This window comes from Polyodon spathula, chromosome 2 (assembly GCF_017654505.1).
Source record: "Polyodon spathula isolate WHYD16114869_AA chromosome 2, ASM1765450v1, whole genome shotgun sequence".
Lineage (NCBI taxonomy): Eukaryota > Metazoa > Chordata > Actinopteri > Acipenseriformes > Polyodontidae > Polyodon > Polyodon spathula.
The window spans coordinates 109,072,415-109,095,942 of record NC_054535.1 but is presented as its reverse complement, the minus strand read 5'-3'; the positions used below and the strand labels follow the sequence as shown (position 1 = coordinate 109,095,942).

General features: G+C 43.2%; 1 protein-coding gene across 8 annotated transcripts in view; it reads right to left on the bottom strand.

Moving 5' to 3' along the window:
* LOC121307246 (receptor-type tyrosine-protein phosphatase alpha) overlaps positions 1-20,036 on the bottom strand; it is a 44,537-nt gene extending 24,501 nt beyond the window's left edge. For 3 of the 8 annotated variants that reach the window (XM_041239401.1, XM_041239427.1, XM_041239411.1), the window contains exons 1-2: positions 19,725-20,024; positions 3,224-3,292 (exon numbers count right to left, since the gene is read on the bottom strand). In XM_041239401.1, the coding sequence (XP_041095335.1) occupies positions 3,224-3,244 (21 nt within the window). In that variant the 5' untranslated portion in view covers positions 3,245-3,292; positions 19,725-20,024. Of the gene's footprint in view, positions 1-3,223; positions 3,293-18,798; positions 18,818-19,724 lie in introns of those variants that run through there. The other 5 variants (XM_041239444.1, XM_041239435.1, XM_041239453.1 and 2 more) reach the window with 3 other exon arrangements.
* Between the last annotated feature and the right edge of the window lie 3,492 nt (positions 20,037-23,528).

Genomic DNA, 23,528 nt, shown 5'->3' with positions numbered 1-23,528 from the left:
CCCAACAGCGAGACACAGACCCAAAGCACAGAACCCTACAGCGAGACACAGACCCAAAGCACAGAACCCTACAGCGTGACAGAGACCCAAAGCACAGAACCCTACAGCGTGACAGAGACCCAAAGCACAGAACCCTACAGCGAGACACAGACCCAAAGCACAGAACCCTACAGCGAGACACAGACCCAAAGCACAGAACCCTACAGCGAGACACAGACCCAAAGCACAGAACCCTACAGCGAGACACAGACCCAAAGCACAGAACCCTACAGCGAGACACAGACCCAAAGCACAGAACCCTACAGCGAGACACAGACCCAAAGCACAGAACCCTACAGCGAGACACAGACCCAAAGCACAGAACCCTACAGCGAGACACAGACCCAAAGCACAGAACCCTACAGCGAGACACAGACCCAAAGCACAGAACCCTACAGTGAGACACAGACCCAAAGCACAGAACCCTACAGCGAGACACAGACCCAAAGCACAGAACCCTACAGCGAGACACAGACCCAAAGCACAGAACCCTACAGCGAGACACAGACCCAAAGCACAGAACCCTACAGCGAGACACAGACCCAAAGCACAGAACCCTACAGCGAGACACAGACCCAAAGCACAGAACCCTACAGCGTGACACAGACCCAAAGCACAGAACCCTACAGTGAGACACAGACCCAAAGCACAGAACCCTACAGCGAGACACAGACCCAAAGCACAGAACCCTACAGCGAGACACAGACCCAAAGCACAGAACCCTACAGCGAGACACAGACCCAAAGCACAGAACCCTACAGCGAGACACAGACCCAAAGCACAGAACCCAACAGCGAGACACAGACCCAAAGCACAGAACCCTACAGCGAGACACAGACCCAAAGCACAGAACCCTACAGCGAGACACAGACCCAAAGCACAGAACCCTACAGCGAGACACAGACCCAAAGCACAGAACCCTACAGCGAGACACAGACCCAAAGCACAGAACCCAACAGCGAGACACAGACCCAAAGCACAGAACCCTACAGTGAGACACAGACCCAAAGCACAGAACCCAACAGCGAGACACAGACCCAAAGCACAGAACCCTACAGCGAGACACAGACCCAAAGCACAGAACCCAACAGCGAGACACAGACCCAAAGCACAGAACCCAACAGCGAGACACAGACCCAAAGCACAGAACCCAACAGCGAGACACAGACCCAAAGCACAGAACCCAACAGCGAGACACAGACCCAAAGCACAGAACCCAACAGACCCAAAGACACGAGCTTATGGTCTTCTGGTTGTTTCGGTGTCGTTGAGATATGTCACACTCGTGGTCTTGGTTTCGTCAGTGGTCCTGGGGATAGTCGTAATGTCACTGGGTTTCGTGTCGTTGTTGTCTGGGATTTCGTACGTGTCTTGGGATGTCACTCTGTGGGTCTTGGGTACTTCGTGTCTGTGACGATGGCACTCTGTGTTGTCTTGTTTACGGTGTCTTCAGGTGATCTCGCGTGTCTGATGGGTTTCTGTGTCTTGGGATGTTTAATTCGGCTCTGGGTTTCGTGTCTTGGGGATGTTCGAGCTCCGTGTGGTCTCTGGTTTCGTGTCTTGGGATGTCACTCTGTGTCTGGGTTTCGTGTCTTGGTCTTGGATGTCACTCTGTGTCTCTTGTGATGTGGTTTGATCTGGGTGTTCGTGGCTTAAGGATGTAACTCACTGCGCTAGGGTATTCCGTGGAGTGAGACACAGACCCAAAGCACAGAACCCTACAGTGAGACACAGACCCAAAGCACAGAACCCTACAGCGAGACACAGACCCAAAGCACAGAACCCTACAGCGTGACACAGACCCAAAGCACAGAACCCTACAGCGTGACACAGACCCAAAGCACAGAACCCTACAGCTTGACAGAGACCCAAAGCACAGAACCCTACAGCGTGACAGCGACCCAGCGGCACATTAATAGAAAGTAGAAATGCACAGAAGGAAAGAACAGGAGGACAGGACAGCCAATCTGTCACTCAGAGAAAGAGTTATACCACAAACACACACACACACACACACACACACACACACACAGAGTTACACATGGTTTATGCAGTTTGGAGATGCCTCCCCACTCCTGGATAGTAGACTCAGATTGTTAGTCATGTTATGATTTTTACCGATTTTTTCCACAGACAGCTCTCCTCCCTGCTCAGCTTGTCTGTTAAAAACAGTCTCTGCAGTCAATCTGGGGAGGGTCTTAACATCACGCTCCTTCTGCATTAGTGTACTCCTGACCCTAAGCTATCCTTAACATGTGCAGGGATGCATTATTTAGTTTCTGGTCCTAAGAGTCACTGTACTGGTCACTGGGAGTCACTGGACCCCGTCTGCTCTCCCTGGTCAGAAACACAGTGATAGTGAAACTGAAACCAAGCCTGGCACACTGCACTGCAAAGAGAGAAACACAGTGATAGTGAAACTGAAACCAAGCCTGGCACACTGCACTGCAAAGAGAGGTGGGGGGGGGGGGGGGGGGCGGGGGGGGCGGGTGGGGGCAGGTGGGGGGGGGGGGTGGGGGGGCAGGCTGGATCACACTTCCTTTTCCTGAGGTCACCATTTGGCAGCCAAGGTCAAGCACAATTCTCTCATGTGGAACAGTATCCGGAAGTTGGTATTCCATACAACAGTCTTTGATTACTGTAGCATTAATACAGAGCAATAGAAACACTGCAGTCAGCTCTGCAGCACTGTCATTACCAGCACCCTAATAATAATAATAATAATAATAATAATAATAATAATAAGCAGCACTGGTCTAAACACTCTCCAGATTACATGCAGGCTTTGTTATTGGAATCATTAAGTATCTAAAACATTTCCTCCAGGTGTCATAACCCTGCCATGAACATTTTAAACTTTCTAAACTACCCTGCATTGTCTACCTTGAAAAATATCACATGCTTTTGGAATACATTAAACTGAGACGAGTGGAGGTTTTACCAAGCAGCAGACCTGGCGAGTGTATCTGTGAAAGCAGTAGCCTGTTTCACTGTGTACATGTGCTCAGCAGACCTGGCGAGTGTACTTGTGAAAGCAGTAGCCTGTTTCATTGTGTACATGTGCTCAGCAGACCTGGCAAGTGTACTTGTGAAAGCAGTAGCCTGTTTTATTGTGTACATGTGTTCCTGTAGCACCCAGTCAGCATGAAAGAAGACACCCTTCATCCTCAGAGTGTGGAGTTACCTTAAAGAGTGTAGCGGGCATCGGTCCTCCGCTCCAAGGCACTGGGGTCCATACAAGGCACAGCGACCCCTGAGAGAAACAGAAAGGGAGAGATTTAATACAAACACAGGTCCACTACACTACACTGTACAGCACGTCTGCACAATGCTGCAGCATGGTCCCTCTCAAACCATGGCAAGCCACGCACATTCTCATTAATCTCTGGAAGGTACAGCAGGCTTGCACACTGACTGCATTGTTGGTTGGTTCTGGACAGTGTGAAAAAGGCTGTGGTTTAAAAAGGGTACAAACTAGAGACACAGTAACAAAATCAGGGTTGGAAATAAGACTGGGGTGTCTTACTAAAGTCACATTAAAACCAGGAATGGCTCAAACTGCTATGCAAAGGGAGTCTTACTTCCATCCCTGCAAAACCTAGTTTCAGTAAAAACTCTGGGACTTGTGCAAGGCTAAACACACAGGAGCCTGCAGCGACACTTGCCTGTGGTTGCTGTTCTCCTGCCAGGTACAGTGGAGTGAATGTCTTCTCTATGCACAGTCCTGTGGTCAACACAAGGCTCCCAAGAATCTAAACTTCCCTGAGCACCTCAGCCAATCAATTTAGAAAATCACATGCCATGCTCACTCCCAGTCTCACTCTGTTCAGTCAGTCTCGAAATTTGTTAACAGATTTCTTTAGATTAGCATGCATCATACAGTACGTGTGTAGAGGTAGAACAAAACTACAACAGAAAACTATCAACATGCAACTCTGCAGTATAGCAAACTCCAACAGAAAGGGCCAGTTCAAACACTGCACACGTGTTTTTCCAGGGGAAGTTCCATGGTCAGACAGCTAGTAATGTCTGCTGATCACTAGAGTATTTGCATTCAATGATTTGCTGGTGCAGTAGTGGTTTTCTCTCAGTGAGGGATTCAGGGTGGTGTGGGTGTGATACTCAAGACCAGCCATTCAAACCAGGTCACTTCAGAGCAGCCTGTGTTTCAAGGGGTGTTCTTGACAGGGAGTGATTAGCAGATGTGGGTCACTGCATCAATAACAGCACTCCAGCACACAGGATAGGCAGCTACTCAACTCCTCTCACTGATACAGATACTCAACATCTCACACTAATACAGATACTTCACTCCTCTCACTGATAGGCAGATATAACTGCGCTATAAGAACACGACCGATGTCTCAAACAAAACTAGCACAGACCCACGACTGCTTTAAGATAGCCTACTTATCAACATGGTTTTGTTTAAACTAGTTGTAACTATATTCCAATTTTCTAGGGTAAGTGAAGAAATCTATTTGTTTATTTATTTTTACAAATTCCCCATGTAATAATCATTGGAAACTTACTTGTGTAATGTCGTAAATGTAAATCCAATAACACGTTTTAGTATTAAAATACTTTTTTTTTTGCTATACATATTTTATTTATCCGGTTGAAAAAAATAAATGACTCATCTCTGCTCTTAAATAATAACCTGTAGGGGTACATGTTTGTTTTCCAATTGTATTTACCATCAGCGAAACAAAGTATTTATTTGTTTATTTATTTAATTTTATATGTTAAAATGTTTTAGCAAACTACCCTACTATGTCATTTTGAGCAAATAATAGATCTTAATACTGTTGTAGTATAACACTGAGAGCAAATAATAGATCTTAATACTGTTGTAGTGTAACACTGAGAGCAAATAATAGATCTTAATACTGTTGTTAATACTGTTGTAGTATAACACTGAGAGCAAATAATAGATCTTAATACTGTTGTAGTATAACACTGAGAGCAAATAATAGATCTTAATACTGTTGCAGTATAACACTGACAGTGTACAACTTTAGGTGGTGAGTTTTTTTTTTTTTAATTATTCCGATTATCTTTATAAAAAAGAAACGTACCAAGTTATCTGGCATAGTAAAATACTAAATATCAAATGTTTAAATCATTCCATGAAAGGAAGTGTGTTTTGCTGGTTTTATTTTTGTGAATTACGGTAATTTAAGTGATTTACATTTGTCTTTCTTCATTTGAGCCTTTATTTGATAACTTGCATGATGTACTGTATACCGTGATATTAAGGTTACCAGGGTATTTATTTTAACGGTTATTATAACGTGCAAATTTCATACTGTCCCATCCCTACTTTGAAGCCATGCCCCGCACAGAAAACACATGCAGGACCCTGCTATCGACACACTTGTTTGGGAATCATTACAAGTTCAGTTTTAAATAACTTCCTGCAATTACCTCTCTTCCTGCACAACTTGGACGTCCCAGCTCCAGGCAGACTTCTCTGTGCATGCGAGTTTATGTGTGCGCGTGCATGTGTGCGGGTGTATATGTGCGCATGTGTGTTCATAAGTGTACGTGCAGTTGTGTATGTGCACATGTGTGTTCATAAGTGTACGTGCAGTTATGTTTGTGTGCATGTGTGTTCATAAGTGTACGTGCAGTTGTGTAAGTGTGCATGTGTGTTCATAAGTGTGCGTGCAGTTGTGTAAGTGTGCATGTGTGTTCATAAGTGTGCATGTGTGTTCATAAGTGTACGTGCAGTTGTGTAAGTGTGCATGTGTGTTCATAAGTGTACGTGCAGTTGTGTAAGTGTGCATGTGTGTTCATAAGTGTACGTGCAGTTGTGTATGTGTGCATATGTGTTCATAAGTGTACGTGCAGTTGTGTATGTGCACGTGTGTGTATGCATATCGTGCACATATTAGTTATTCACTCCCGTCAGTGTAGGGGTGTGTTCTTGTGCACAAGGCTATGTTTACTAAACTCTCAAGAGAGACTTTAAACTAAACAAACAAGGCTGTAAAGGTTTGAAAGATTAAAACGGTAAACAATATGGTATTTTACTACATGTTCAACTGAAAATGTAATGTAATGACTTTCAGAAAATAAAAAAGGCAACATTTCTTCATTTCTATGAAGGTGGTGAGACACTGGCACTGCAGCAGCCTGGCAGGATGAGAGCTTCCCCACAAGCACACAAAGAGCCTCTTAGTTAATCCTGACTTGCAGAGCCGCCAGCCCGTCCTGCTTCTCAACCCTGTCCCACTCTGGGGTCCCGACTGGGAGACACTACACAGCAGTCATCCCGATGACCTTTTGATCCCACTTCCAGCTGGCTGGAGGTTTTTGACTTGTGTAGGATTTGGAGAGGTGCGCATACGTTCCTGTCACAAAGACGGTCAAAGTGGGCGGCGTCAGAACCAGGAAAGGAATACACACAGACAGGACGGATGAATTGAAATGATGAGACGCTTGCTTGCGCCGGTTTATTGTAAATAAATGGTTTAAACAAACAGAAAACAGGACACGGCACTACGCCAAAATAAACAGACACACAAAACGGACACACAAAACAAACACGGTGAGCAGATAGACAGACTAACAAGTATCGTGCTGGTCCCACCAGCACGCAATAGCAATTGATAATAAGCTCTATTACTCCTCCTCTCTCTCCCATTCCCTACTCACCGAACACCCAACCCCGAGTGGGTGAAAATATGCTGCTTTTATGCAGCTGTACCAAGACTCGATTGCTAATCAATAATTCAATTGGAGTCTTGGTACAATTGCACGTGAATTAATAAAGTGCAATTCCCCGTGCTCACATATTATCACTTTTTACTTGCACGTGAAGTGCTGTGCAATCCTCGTGCCTAAATACAAAAATACATTTTAAACACTCGTGTTACACAGACCCATTTATATCCCGTGTACCAATGACTATACACCAACATTTAACACACCACACGCAACATATAACAGATAATATACACAGGGGCGGGCACTTTGTCACAGTTCCCCAAACGCTGCTGCGCTGAGCCCCCCACTTCCTGTCAGGCGAGTCAAACATCTAACCCAACACACTTCCTGCCTCTCCATATCTCACACAGGCTGGTAGCAGTGACCCTCAGAAATGAGTCTCTCAGGAAATTAACCACACGCAGACAGCAGCTCCTTTGCTTAAACATCAAAAGAACCAACCCAGGATCAGGCAGTCAAAAACATAAGAGAATACACAGACAAGAGGGAGGCCATTGGTCCATCATGCTGGTCTAAGAGCAAACTGATCTCGAAAGCTTGACAGACGAGGTCTTAAAGAATTGAATCTGTTCAGTCTTGAACAAAGAAGACTACGTGGCGACCTAATTCAAGCATTCAAAATTCTAAAAGGTATTGACAGTGTCGACCCAAGGGACTTTTTCAGCCCGAAAAAAGAAACAAGGACCAGGGGTCACAAATGGAGTTTAGAAAAAGGGGCATTCAGAACAGAAAATAGGAGACACTTTTTTACACAGAGAATTGTGAGGGTCTGGAATCAACTCCCCAGTAATGTTGTTGAAGCTGACACCCTGGGATCCTTCAAGAAGCTGCTTGATGAGATTTTGGGATCAATAAGCTACTAACAACCAAACGAGCAAGATGGGCCGAATGGCCTCCTCTCGTTTGTAAACTTTCTTATGTTCTTAAACAACTAACATGAAAATAGTCTGCAGCTACCAGATGACATCAAAAGCGTATATTAATATATATAAAAAGTATTAATTTATGTTATAATATATTATTTATTTAATTAATATTATATTATGTCATATATTTATATGGTATATTATATTATTTAATTTCGCATATTTTATAATTTATTTAGAGTATTTATTTTATATAGATAAAAGACGTATAGATTATATAATAATTATCTTAGATTAATAATTATTAAATATCTAGGTGAAAAAATGTGTCTCTTAACACTATGATATAATATAGTTAAATTATAATAATTTTAATATATATTTAATTATATAATTATAATTTTTATTATAATATTTAATAAAATTTAAATATTTAAGATAAACAGCACCTTAAATATAATTAATATATATTAGATTTTATTATATATAATATTATATATAAATTATTTATAATTAAAATTATTATATTATATAATTATATATTATAATTTAATAAATTTATAAAAATATTTATTAATTAATATTATTTAATATTATTTTAGTACAACTTTTTGGAAGTTCAGACCCTAGTTATATTCGATTATTGTAGGGTGTAATCTCGTATCTCATCCGATGCTTACGCCTAAAAAGCGAAACATTATGAAATTAATATAAATTAATACATCAATATGGCTGCATTGGATTTATAATGGATATTATCACCATGAAATACAGCATCTCCTCATCAGCACCATGAAATGCAGCATCTCCACATCAGCACCACGAAAGACAGCATCTCCACATCAGCACCACAAAATACAGCATCTCCTCATCAGCACCACGAAATGCAGCATCTCCACATGAGCACCACGAAATACAGCATCTCCTCATCAGCACCACGAAATACAGCATCTCCTCATCAGCACCACGAAATACAGCATCTCCACTACTACATGTTATCCTCATCAGCAGCAGCACCATGAAATGCAGTATATCCTCATCAGCACAAGCACCATGAAATACAGCATATCCTCATCAGCACCATGAAATACAGTATATCCTCATCAGCACCATGAAATACAGCATCTCCTCATCAGCACCATGAAATGCAGCATCTCCTCATCAGCACCATGAAATGCAGCATCTCCTCATCAGCACCATGAAATACAGTATATCCTCATCAGCACCATGAAATACAGCATATCCTCATCAGCACCATGAAATGCAGCATCTCCACATCAGCACCACAAAAGACAGCATCTCCTCATCAGCACCACGAAATGCAGCATCTCCACATCAGCACCACGAAAGACAGCATCTCCACATCAGCACCACGAAATGCAGCATCTCCACATCAGCACCACGAAATGCAGCATCTCCACATCAGCACCACAAAAGACAGCATCTCCTCATCAGCACCACGAAATGCAGCATCTCCACATGAGCACCACGAAAGACAGCATCTCCTCATCAGCACCACGAAAGACAGCATCTCCTCATCAGCACCACGAAATGCAGCATCTCCACATCAGCACCACGAAATGCAGCATCTCCACATCAGCACCACGAAATGCAGCATCTCCTCATCAGCACCATGAAATGCAGCATCTCCTCATCAGCACCATGAAATGCAGCATCTCCTCATCAGCACCATGAAATGCAGCATCTCCACATGAGCACCACGAAATGCAGCATCTCCTCATCAGCACCATGAAATGCAGCATCTCCTCATCAGCACCATGAAATGCAGTATATCCTCATCAGCAGCAGCACCATGAAATGCAGTATATCCTCATCAGCAGCAGCACCATGAAATACAAACACACACACACCCACTCAATACAGAACAGAGGAGTTCAAAGCAATCAGCTGGTGTTGAAAGGAAATGCAGCAGTCCAAATCACTGTGTTCTGTGGGAGGCTACTAATGCATGGAGAATGCAGAAAGATAATCTCTATTTTAAGAATTACTACCTGCTCCTCCTGCTCTGTTCAACAGCTAGAGTAAGCACCAGGAGCTCAAGTGACTGTGATCAGTGCAGAGTTTGAAACTCACTCATACTAAGCCTGCTGCACCCAGTCCTGGGTTTCAGAACTCACCCTGTACAGCTATACAGTGCTCTCCGACTAAGAGAACAGCCTATATGCATTAATGAAATGAACAGGCACAGCAGGTGCCAAGAGATTGACCAATCAGGCCCCTGGTAAATCTGCACTGAGTGAACAGATTCTCATCACAGCATCACCTAAGTCAGCAGGTTAACTATCAGGTCAGGACATTTTACCGTTTTTTCTTATTCTATTATTCTATATTTTACTGGTACTATTTTTTAGGAATTACACAATATTTTGATTAAAATGCCATTTTATTTTGAATCTGACATTGTAATAAAACAGCCCTACACTGTATCCTAGGATACAGCAGAGGTTTAGACGTCAGAGGATGAGAAAAGGTTCAAACGTGGTTCTCTGTCACTTCACAAACACATATCACCTGATTATGTCGGCCAATCAGAGTCTGATTATTGTAGCAGTTGCTGGGCATAGTAACTATTAGCGTGATGCAAAACTAAATTGAAATACTTGCACAAAAATATAATATTTTTAGTGGATGAGGAATGGAGAGAAAACATAAATCAGTTTATGAATATTCAAAAGAAAATGAATGTTTTGAAGAATACAAAAAGCAACAATAGCAGAAGTGGATCAGGTGAGGCAGAGGATGCACAGCGCTGCAAATACTAACGCATTGAGGTACATGTTCACACCGACAATAAAATAAGAACATACTGAAAAATAAGCAACACATTAAATTAAAACAAGAAAGTGAACTGAGAGACAATCAATTCATTATGCTGCTTTTACATGTGTTTTAATAAAAAGAGATCGCAGAATGACTGTGTTAATGAGAATGTCAGAGCGCTGTGCTTTGCTGGACAGCCACTGTTTATTGCAGACAGGTATGTATTGGTGACTTCCTGCAACAGTACTGTCCATCAGCTAAAACAGCTCCATCAGCTCTGCTCCTCATACACGCCAGGGACATTATTAATCTGAACCGCTATGCATCGTATCCCACGTGTAAAGTATAAAGCTTGTGTCCACATTAATGCATGGTGTTTCATGTACACTTCTCTTCCACTCCCTCTGCCCCAGCCTCTCTCTCTCTCTCTCTCTCTATCCCTCTCCCAGCCACTTTGTCTTCCCGTTTCCCACCATCACTCACTTGCGCACACGCACGCCCTGCCCTCCCCACCCCCACCCACCCACACACACACACACACACACCTCCACACACACACACACCACTCCCCCACAACACAGGGGTTTTTTGTGCGGTGGTGTGTGTGTGGACACCCCCACCACCCCCTGGGGGGGTGTGTGGAGGGGTGTTTGTGCGGGAGGGTGTGTTGTGTGGAGGGGTGTTTGTGCGGGGGGGTGTGTGTGGAGGGGTGTTTGTGCGGGGGGGTGTGTGTGGAGGGGTGTTTGTGCGGGGGGTTTGGAGAGGGTGTTTGTGCGGGGGGGGTGTGGAGGGGTTTTTGTGCACAACACACCTCCCCACAAAGGGGTGTTTGTGCGGGGGGGTGTGTGTGGAGGGGTGTTTGTGCGGGGGGGTGTGTGTGGAGGGGTGTTTGTGCCACACACACCTGTGGAGGGGTGTTTTTGTGCGGGGGGTGTGAAAGGGGTGTTTTGTGCGGGGGGTGTGTGGAGGGTGTTTGTGCGGGGGGTGTTTGTGTGGGGGGGTGTGTGTGGAGGGGTGTTTGTTGATGGGGGGGTGTGTGTGTGGGAGGGGTGTTTGTGCGGGGGGGGGGTGTGTGTAGGGGTGGTTTGTGCGGGGGGGGGGGTGTGTGTGGAGGGTGTTTGGTTGCGGGGGGGGGGGTGTGTGGAGGGGTGTTTGTGCGCCCCCCCCCACTCCCCCACACACAGACACCCTACACCCCCATCCCTCCCCACACACACACACACACACTCCGTTTGCTTCTCTCTCTCAGCCTCTGGTTCCACGCTCTGCCTCGCCCTCAGGCTGAGTATTTCGGTTCTTCTCCTCGCTCTTTCATTGCGAGACAAGTCTGAACAGCTCACACTGTGTCTGAACCCAGACTGACTCTCTTGCCACTCTCTCCATTTGTGTTCAGAGAAACCAGCAGTGACCGTTTCCTCTCCACAACCCAAGCCCAGAAACCAGAGAGGGAGCCATAATTACAAACCTGCAGCTCTCCAAAACCACAACCAGCGAGCAGAGACCAGAGAGCAGGCAGACTGGAACACATCCCAACAGCGCACACATTATAGACAACCTCCTATCTGATAAAGACATTATAGACAAACAGCTTCAACTATACAGACAACATAGACAAGCACCTTACTAACAGAGACACTGTAGACAACAAGCACCTTATAGATACAAAGCCATCAGGATTTAAAAGTGCTGTTTCTGAAACTGAAAATGCATTGCAGACAGAAGTTACTGTAGGAAACAAAAATAACTCCATCGCAGCTGCCTGGAAATCTACAACATATTTAGTTTTACAATGTTTGAATGAGAATAAGCACCGTACTGCAGTCCACTAAAAAAAACCATTTGGATTTCAACTTGCGTCAGGTTTTTCTTTTCAATGACTTTGCAGTAGCTTTTATTTAAATTACTAGTGTGCAGGCTTGATGCTGTGTAAGAGGAAGAGATGCACAAGAAATGTATTGTCTAGGATTTGAGCCTTTTTGAGATTGTACAAGATGTTGCAACAATTTTTTTGGAAATAGATTTAGATTGTAACAAAGACACACTCGTTCAGAACTGGGATCTATTCAATGTAGAGAGGCAGATCTTAATACAACAGCTATTTGCATCAATAAAAAACCCACTCTGCCCGAAACCAAGTATCCCAAGTAATTTAGTAAAGTAAGTGAAACACTACGACCTGGAATCAATTCTGCCTACCGTGAAGTCCAGTGTGTTCATAGGGATGGAAATAATACTTACTGCTTTTCACCCATTCCAGGTTTTACTACAAGCTTCATTAGGCACTGTAATAAGCTCAGATGTGTCTTATTAAACTCCTTGTAAAACCAGGAACGGATCAAACTGCTCTGCAATGGGAGTCTTATCCTTGTAGTCATGACTGTTTCATGCAGAAGTTTTTTTTTTTTTACTGATTTAAAGCACAGAGTATTTTCATGCAGTGCACGCGATGATCTGACTCACAAACCCTGCAGCACACAGTAAGGAAAATATTCGCTGTCTTACACAACACAGCTGAAAGAATGAGTCACCAAGAGCAGTCTGACTTATCCTGATAAAATGAAGAAAAAAACAAAAGGAAAAAGGGAAATAAAACCTTCCAAATCGGTGAACAGATAAAAGAACCAAAACCGTGCGGCTCATCAGACTTCACAACCTGCTGCGAGTGTTACAAAACCAAGATATTTAAAGTTACACACACTGCACTTCCTGAGGGTGAAGAGGGAATGCACAAGCAAAACTGCTGAATTTCTGCTGTCGCTCTAGAAAACGAAACATGAAGAACATCAACACAGACGCTATCGCAGATATTTATGGATGATTGTCTCAATTTCTCAATATAGTAACACTGTGTCATGGGTTAATGCTGGCTAACTGATTTACTACAGGGGCTGCGATCAGTACATACATATACATTATATATATATATATATATATATATATATACACATATAGATATATATATAATAGTAATATATATAGTAACATATATGTAATAAAATATATATATATATGTATATATATATATAATATATTATCCACTATATAAATATATTATATATATATATATATATATATATATATATATATATATATATATATTATATACATATATATACACACACACATACATACATACATACATACATACATATATACACACACACACACACAGAGTGTACAAAACATTAGGAACACCTTCCTAATATTCAGTTGCACACCCTTTTGCCCTCAGAACAGCCTCAATTTGTCGGGACTTGGACTACAAGGTGTCGAAAGAGTACCACAGGGATGCTGGCCCATGCTGACTCGATTGCTTCCCACAGTTGTGTCAAATTGGCTGGTAGTGGATCTCTACTTCGAATAGCTTGTTCCATCTCATCCCACAGATGCTCAATTGGACAGAGATCTGGTGACTGGGCAGGCCACTACAGTAAGCTGAATTCACTGTCATGTTCGTGGAACCATTTCTGGACAATCCTAGCCTTGTGGCATGGGGCATTATCCTGCTGAAAAAATCCATTAGCAGATGGATACACTGCAGCCATGAAGGGATGCACCTGATTGGCAATGTTCAGATATCCTGTGGCATTCAAACGTTGCTCCAGTTTTATCAAGGGGCCCAATGTGTGCCATGAAAACACACCCCACACCATCACACCACCACCACCAGCCTGCAGTGTTGACCCGCGGCATGATGGATGCATGTACTCTGTGGTTTTCTCCACACCCTACTCCTCCGATCAGCGTGAAACAACAGGAACCGGAATTCATCAGACCAGGCAATGTTTTTCCAAGTCGTCGACTGCCATACCCCATTCATGTCAAGGTACGACGAGTTGTGCATTCTTTTATGGGTCTTTCGGCACCAATGTTGTACTGGACTGTCAGTTGACTATCTATAGCCCATCTGTTGCTGTGCACAATTCGTGTCAGCCTCCTTTGGCCTCTTTTGAGCCTTTGGGTGGCAGACCATCCTTGATACACACGGGAAACTGTTGCGTGTGAAAAACCCAGCAGCGTTGCAGTTCTTGACACACTCAAACCGGTGCACCTGGCACCTACTACCATACCCCATTCAAAGGCACTTAAATCTTTTGTCTTGCCCATTTACCCTCTAAATGGCACACATACACAATCCATATCTCAATTGTGTCAAGGCTTAAAAATCCTTCTTTAACCTGTCTCCCCTTCATCTACACTGATTGAACTGAATTTAACAGGTTACATCAATAAGGGATCATAGCTTTCACATGTGTTCACCTCGTCAGACTATTTCATGAAAAGAGCAGGTGTTCCTAATGTTTTGTACACTCAGAGTGTGTGTGTGTGTGTGTAGATATATATATATATATATATATATATATATATATATATATATATATATATATATATATATATATATATATATATATATATATATATATATATATATATATATATATATATATATATATATATATATTATTTTTTTTTTTATACACACACACACACACAGACACACATATATTGTACATACATACATACGTGTGCTCAAAAAACCCTGCTTTGAAACATTTCACAGACGGATGGAAATAAGACTCCAATTGCAATGCAGTTTGCTCCACTCCCTTACACTGAGTTTAATAAGACACACTTGAGCTTGTTACCTTATCAAGCTGCAGTAAACCCTGGAGTGGAGTCTTATTTCCATCGCTACACCAAGCTCATTTCAAGCAGTGCTTGTTCAAATGTGTCCCAGCATGACAGAACTGGATAGTGTCTGTATATCCGTGGGTCCAGTGAAGAGGGGGACACTGGGACAGGAAGAGAGAGCAGGAATGGACTGCAAGATAAACGCAGCAGGCAGATCTCAGCCCCAAACTCCGAGACAGAGAGTCATCAGACTGTTATTAACAACTTCAGAGTTAAAGATCTCACAGAGAAAATCATTTTTTGGCTTTGGGGTCGTACTTGGTTTACTTTCACAAAGAGCAAGAAATTAAATCTCCATGATCAATTTTATGGCACCAAGAGACGTGAAACTATCAATAATTATGGAAAATACCAACAACGCATCGATGATGCACGAAGTTGGCGTGATCTCACTAGGGGAACACATACCAGGAACAGAGGAGAGATATACATGGCTTCAGACTGCAAAAGCATCCATTATGAATTTCTCTGACGTATTGAGTAGTCTGTATTACAATAAGGACAGCGGGAGTGCGGTGTGTATGAAAGAAATTGTGGGGAGGAAGAATAAGTGGTTTGAGGCCCGACTCCAAACTGTTTTGAAGCTCCAGTAGGAGGTAATAACCACACTGGTGTGAGGAATGCGAGCGACACGCCCCCTTGTCTGCAGGTCGGCAGTTCATTTATGGCAATTTAAAAAAAGTGTATTTCTACATTTGGTTTGTTGTACCATTTATATCTTGCAAACAGTGTTTACCTTTTCCCATAATAAAGCTTTGTTTATATTACAGGGCTGGGATGACTTTCACGTATAGCTCTCAACTTCATTCATGAAATAAACACACTTTCCCTGATTTAGTGAAATTAAACAGGCCTGACCTCTTTGTGAACTGCACAGAATTTTATTATTTATTGGCAGACACCCTTACCCAGTAATGTGCACATGAACATTACCTTAAAGATACCATCGAAAATCAAAAGCTTACCTAAAAAAGCTGCAAGAGTGGATTCATTCTTTTGATTCCTGCATCAGAAATCTTGAGCAGGCAGTGTATGTGTACTGGTTTATAGTTATTGCTTTTATCAAGTCAGCAATATGAAAGCCGTGTGCATGTTTACTTTCTTTGGGTAGTTTTGGGACACAGTTTATTTGATAACGGTATATTGTATAATAATAATTATAACAATAATAATAATAAAAATATCTGACATCTGAAAAAAAAAATGCAACACTTGCAGAGAACTGATTCTGCGCAGTGGATAGCCTATTGAGCACTAGTGAACAGGGTAAGAAAAACAATCTCTGCTAATCACTGTTATATCTGTATCAAGTATCTTACAGATGCAGATATTTAAAAATGTATTTTTGATAAAAGTAAACAGTAAGAAATTGTTTAATAAAGGCTGGTAAAAAAAATAAAAAACAAAAGTATTGCGGTTTCTCAATGGTTCCGCTGTTGTCAGGGGAACATGAATTAATGGTCACTTACTTGATTGTCTTCATGAACAGCTGTCATTGGAAACTTGTGTACCAGTGCTTTACAAGAGAGAAAAAAATAAATGTGGACCTGCCAGAAACCAACAAACAAAAGCTTTAGCCTCCATGTTCCATGTTGTATGAAGTGATTGCTGCACTGTGCTGAAGAACTCGTTGTGTTCCGTGTTGTATGAAGTGATTGCTGCACTGTGCTGATGAACTCGTTGTGTTCCGTGTTGTATGAAGTGATTGTTGCACTGTGCTGATGAACTCGTTGTGTTCCGTGTTGTATGAAGTGATTGCTGCACTGTGCTGATGAACTCGTTGTGTTCCGTGTTGTATGAAGTGATTGTTGCACTGTGCTGATGAACTCGTTGTGTTCCGTGTTGTATGAAGTGATTGCTGCACTGTGCTGATGAACTCGTTGTGTTCCGTGTTGTATGAAGTGATTGTTGCACTGTGCTGATGAACTCGTTGTGTTCCGTGTTGTATGAAGTGATTGCTGCACTGTGCTGATGAACTCGTTGTGTTCCGTGTTGTATGAAGTGATTGCTGCACTGTGCTGATGAACTCGTTGTGTTCCGTGTTGTATGAAGTGATTGCTGCACTGTGCTGATGAACTCGTTGTGTTCCGTGTTGTATGAAGTGATTGCTGCACTGTGCTGATGAACTCGTTGTGTTCCGTGTTGTATGAAGTGATTGCTGCACTGTGCTGATGAACTCGTTGTGTTCCGTGTTGTATGAAGTGATTGCTGCACTGTGCTGATGAACTCGTTGTGTTCCGTGTTGTATGAAGTGATTGTTGCACTGTGCTGATGAACTCGTTGTGTTCCGTGTTGTATGAAGTGATTGTTGCACTGTGCTGATGAACTCGTTGTGTTCCGTGTTGTATGAAGTGATTGCTGCACTGTGCTGATGAACTCGTTGTGTTCCGTGTTGTATGAAGTGATTGTTGCACTGTGCTGATGAACTCGTTGTGTTCCGTGTTGTATGAAGTGATTGCTGCACTGTGCTGATGAACTCGTTGTGTTCCGTGTTGTATGAAGTGATTGCTGCACTGTGCTGATGAACTCGTTGTGTTCCGTGTTGTATGAAGTGATTGTTGCACTGTGCTGATGAACTCGTTGTGTTCCGTGTTGTATGAAGTGATTGCTGCACTGTGATGATGAACTCGTTGTGTTCCGTGTTGTATGAAGTGATTGCTGCACTGTGCTGATGAACTCGTTGATTATCCTTCACAGAATACACTACTTTCTCATGCCATGCATTCCCTTGCACCTATCTTAGGTTAAATGTATTTTTGACACGGTTCGTGTTTTCCTCTACTGACGTCACACATGTCAAGATTAGAAATCAGGGGTTTTTGGCAGAAGCTCTCAAAACAAGCTTTACGACTAAATTTCTTACAGTTGCAGCACAAAAGTATACATTATATAACACTTGCAGTGTGGTTTAATAAAATATAATCAGATTGTAATGTGAAATTGGTGACATATGGACTGTAAAGTTTTGTAAATATCTCAAAAAATAAACTCTGGCCAGTCCAGCTGCTTTCAAGACTTCTCAGATTTTCAAAGTTTCAAAGTGACTGCCTGGCTCCCAGGATCCGCCTCACACCATGGGTTTATTTGGCCGGTAAGACACTGAATGAATTAGATTAAACACTTCCTTCCTTCCTTCCTTCCTGTCTGCCTGCCTCCTCTGCTCCAAATATAATCAGACCCAGTCCCTTTGAACTTCTTTCTCCTGGACTCTTTGATTGTGAAACATTATCTTTCCTAGTTTAGACACATTGCCTCCCTTCCAGTCCCTCAACTCTAACCATTAGCCCACACTGCCTCCCTCCCAGTCCCTCAATCACTAGCCCACTCTGTCACATTAGTATGTGACTTTAACTAAGGAATGCCACAGTCAGAAATACCAGGGCAGGGGTTGACTGGCCCTTCACTTCAGGAGGCCAAGGTTTAAGTAGTTTAAGCAGAGCAGATCACAAGTGCAGGATTGCCCTGGTCCATGGCACAGCTGGGTCTCAATAGGACTGGCTCGCCACCTCCAGGAAACATTCCATCAACACTGGAGTCCTTTCAACACGAGGTTTCCACCTATTTCTAAATTAATACGTATGGGGAGCTACTGATGGCGTCTCCAGAGTTACAACACACTGACACTCCCTTTTCAACACCTGTATCATTTCTGCTACATTTTATTAAAAATGAGAGACTTCTTACATACCCGTTCTTAACGTTGTTAGGTGAGGCAATACCGATGTCTTAAAAGTAAGCACTGATAACGTCGCATTGATGTCATCACCCTCTATATGTTCAAAGATGAAGAAGGAAATCTGTGCAAACTAGACGACCTGTTTAATAATACCAGTACAGAGACGGAACTCGGCTTGTCGCGTCAGGCAGCACAATATTCCTATTTCCACAATAAAGTATTTCAATACCTGGTAACATTTTAACCTGCAATAAACCCGGTGCTGGCTGACGAGTGTTTATTATGTTGCATAAATACAAAATGGTTACATTTCACGCAATCCCAAAACAAAGCAGTCACACACACAGCGGCCTTTCCCCGGCGCTCGATGGAGGTGGGCTGACCCTTATAATAAAGTGTCTGGAAACGATTTAAGAGGTTTCGTTCGTGGTTATCAATATAACATCCCTTTTACAGCCTGGGTTTAATGCAGTGAGTAATTTAGCTGACTATATAAACACGGTGCTGATGAACAGACATGCTGGTGGTCTGTGCAGTTCTTTTTAAGGCGTTTTTTTTTTTTTTGGGGGGGGGGGGGGGGGGTTGTATTTTATTTTTTATACTGATAAATCTGAGCGCCCCCTCTGTCTGTCTTCCTGATGCGCTAATAGCCGACCCGTATAAACAATACAAGCTATCCGACCAGTTCCCGATGCGCGTTTACATGTGGTGTATCTAGGAGTCTTATTTTGCATCAACTATAGTTATTTTTATGTTTGTCCTACATATTGTTATTTGGGTAGTCGCACATTATTTAGCGCCTCCCCGCATCTCCCTCCCTCATGCGTTGCGTGCTAGATATGTATTTCTGCAGACGCTGTGTTGTTATTATAAATGTACTGCCATGTATGTTTGAAGTATATCGCGGTATGTGCGTGCATGAAGCTCCAGGGACTCACCGCCGCTCCCGATCCGAAGGGAGAAGATGTTTTCCCGGACAGCTCTTCTCTCTCCCAATCACCAATTCCACACCCCTGGAAAAATACGGGGAGAATATGGCTCCAACGGCTGTACACGCACAGCCTCTCCCCCTCGGCCTCTGTATATGGGGAGCCCTAGATATCCAGTCACAGATAATATGAATGCACTGGGTCAGTAATATCCAGAGTCCAGTAGTTTTGCTTGTATCCGGGGAAGTCTCCGCCACAGTTCCTATTCCGCCATGTTGTCCCTGCGCTTGGAGAATGGAACGGGATCGGTCTCTCCTCCCAATCCGCCAACGCAGCGCTGCCGGGCTGCTTCGCCATCTGCCGGCCAATTCATGCGGTGCACACACGGAATAATACTATAATGCCCACTGCTGGCTAATCACGGGAACACAGGACAGTGACAGATTTTGAGTAAGGTGTTTTATCATTACAAGGATGCAAACATTTTTCTTATAGGTTTCCTGGTCTTTTCAGAAAAAAAACATGTTGTACCCTTAGCAACAGGTTAAATGTTTTGTGTTTATGTCTGAGTGTAATAATTCAGTATATTTCGAAGACAGTAACGTTGTAATCAATCAATCAATCTTTATTTTATATAGCACCTTTCATCGTGGACCACCATCACAAAGCACTTGTAGTACAAACAAGACAATCTAAAATACTTCAAATGCAGAAAATGCATAATACATGCTATATAGTAAAAAAAAAAAAAAAAGCATAATACATTAAATACAATGGAAAGTACGTATTACATGATCGTAACATAATACTTGAAATAGTACATTAAATACAGTGGAAAGTGCATAATACATGATAGTAACATAATACTTGAAATAGTACATTAAATACAGTGGAAAGTGCATAATACATGATAGTAACATAATACTTGAAATAGTACATTAAATACAGTGGAAAGTGCATAATACATGATAGTAACATAATATGTGAAATAGTACCAGCAGCTAATAGCAGATATCAGGCTTAAAGAGCATGGGAAGCAAAAGAGAACAGGTGGGTCTTGAGAGTTGATTTAAAGCGTGTGACGCTCGGAGCGTCACGCACCAAAGCTGGGAGAGAGTTCCAAAGAGTCGGAGCCATGAAGCTAAGCGAGTGTTGTCCAAGAGTGGTGCACTTTTGCTTGGGGATAAGAAGCAGGCCAGATTCAGAGGACCTTGCGGGCAGGAACATAGCGAGTCAGCAGGTTGAGGAGGTACTCGGGACCTGTGTGATGAAGGAAGTGAGCAGGAGAGTTTTGAACATAATCCTGAACTTTACAGGTAGCCAGTGCAGCTGGACAAGACGGGGGGTGGGGGGCTGATGTGATCACGTTTTTTGCATCTGGTAAGGATCCTGGCAGCAGCATTCTGAACTAGCTTCAGTCGGTTTATGGTGCGTGCCGGGAGACCACCATATAAAGAGTCATAGTAGTCGAGTCGAGAGGAGATAAATGCATGACAAAGTATCTCCGCATCTGGGAGGGAAAGGTAGGGACAGACTTTGGAGATGTTTCAAAGATGGTAGAAGGAAGATTTGACCACAGAGGAGATGTGGGCCTCAAAGGAGAGGTTGCTGTCCAGAAGTACACCACGGCTTCGTACTGTGGGAGAAGGCAGCAGCAGACAGTATCGGAGGTTCAGGGCAGCTATATTGAGATTCTTAATTTGAGTTTTAGATCCTACTAGAAGAGTTCAGATTTGTTAGTGTTCAGCTGAAGAAAATTGGCAGACATCCAGGCCACAATGTCTTGAATGCAGGCCGAGAGCTGGACCATGGCAGGGGCTTCCAGAGTCGAGTTTTAAGTAGAGCTGAGTGTCACCAGCATAGGAGTGAAACATGAGGCTGTGTGGGCAGATGAGGTGACCCAAGGGAAGCATGTAGATATTGAAGAGAAGGGACCCAAGAACAGATCCTTGGGGGACACCACAAGTGACTGGGTTTGCAACACCACTGCTTTCAGCATAAAAAAACAGACTGCACACATCTGGACAGGTAAGAGGACATCCAGGAGAGACAGGTTCCAGAGATTCCAACATACTTCTGAAAGCGGTCAAGAAGAATGCCATAATCTATGGTGTCAAAACCAGTTGTTAGGTCAAGAAGGACAAGCACAGAGGGAGCTTCAGCAACAGCATTGAGTAGGAGACTATTTATAATAATTATAATAATTGTTGAGAGAATCTCTTGTACTTACAGTGACTCAAAATTAAATTAAATCAAACAATACCTGCAGCTTTTGGTGCTTTGGGTTCAATCATTTTAATATCTGAAAACCATGACCTCTTCTAAAACTCTAACAAACTTCTGAGATCAATCATTTAAATATGTGTGAAAACCATGACATCTTCAAAAACTCGTTCAAAATGTTTTGATGTTCTTGGTAGAGACTTTTTTGGGAAGCAGCTGTTTATGGGTGACGCTGCTCCAACATACTCTAGTGGAAAGAGAGAGAAGTGCAGAATAGCACTGCTGTTGTCAAGCCCAACCATGAGCCCAGAGCAACACACCTTGTATTGAACAGACAGAACCCCAAAGGTGATCCCCAGGAAATAATTTTGAGTGCTTCTGATCCTGAGTCTGCCGTTTAATTCATTCGCTGTCTTACCTGCCAAGTAAACCCAGAGGTGTGTGAGGCAGACCCTGAGAGTGAGGCAGTCACATTGAAACTTGAAAAAATCTGAGTAGTCATCTTGCAGTGGAGTGGATCAGCACCCCTGCTAGAATCCCAGGATTGACAGCGAATGATTTTAATGAGTGAGAATCTCACTCAAAGAGCAGCCAGAGCAGTCCCTTGCAAAATATGAAGGTGCTGTACCTGTGTGTGAGGGGAATAAGAAAAACAGCAACCCCACCTCGAAGAAAGGGATGACCCTTGTGCTGCTAGGACACCTTGGTCTTTGAGACGTCTTTTTAACAATGCTTCTATATGCGACCAGCCAGCACATTACTTGTCCTACTGCACCTCTACAACATTTCAAGTGAATAACCTAGACATAGAAGATACAGCAAACCAGGTACCCCACTGAAGAGCATTTTCCTGTGCTGGTAGTACTAGAGCACTCTGCCAGGTACCCCACTGAAGAGCCGTTTCCTGTGCTGGTAGCATTATAGCATTCTGCCAGGTACCCCACTGAAGAGCCGTTTCCTGTGCTGGTAGCATTATAGCACTCTGCCAGGTACCCCACTGAAGAGCCGTTTCCTGTGCTGGTAGCATTATAGCACTCTGCCAGGTACCCCACTGAAGAGCCGTTTCCTGTGCTGGTAGTATTATAGCACTCTGCCAGGTACCCCACTGAAGAGCCGTTTCCTGTGCTGGTAGTATTATAGCACTCTGCCAGGTACCCCACTGAAGAGCCGTTTCCTGTGCTGGTAGTATTATAGCACTCTGCCAGGTACCCCACTGAAGAGCCGTTTCCTGTGCTGGTAGTACTATAGCACTCTGCCAGGTACCCCACTGAAGAGCCGTTTCCTGTGCTGGTAGTACTATAGCACTCTGCCAGGTACCCCACTGAAGAGCCGTTTCCTGTGCTGGTAGTATTATAGCACTCTGCCAGGTACCCCACTGAAGAGCCGTTTCCTGTGCTGGTAGTACTATAGCACTCTGCCAGGTACCCCACTGAAGAGCCGTTTCCTGTGCTGGTAGTATTATAGCACTCTGCCAGGTACCCCACTGAAGAGCCGTTTCCTGTGCTGGTAGTATTATAGCACTCTGCCAGGTACCACACTGAAGAGCCGTTTCCTGTGCTGGTAGTATTATAGCACTCTGCCAGGTACCAC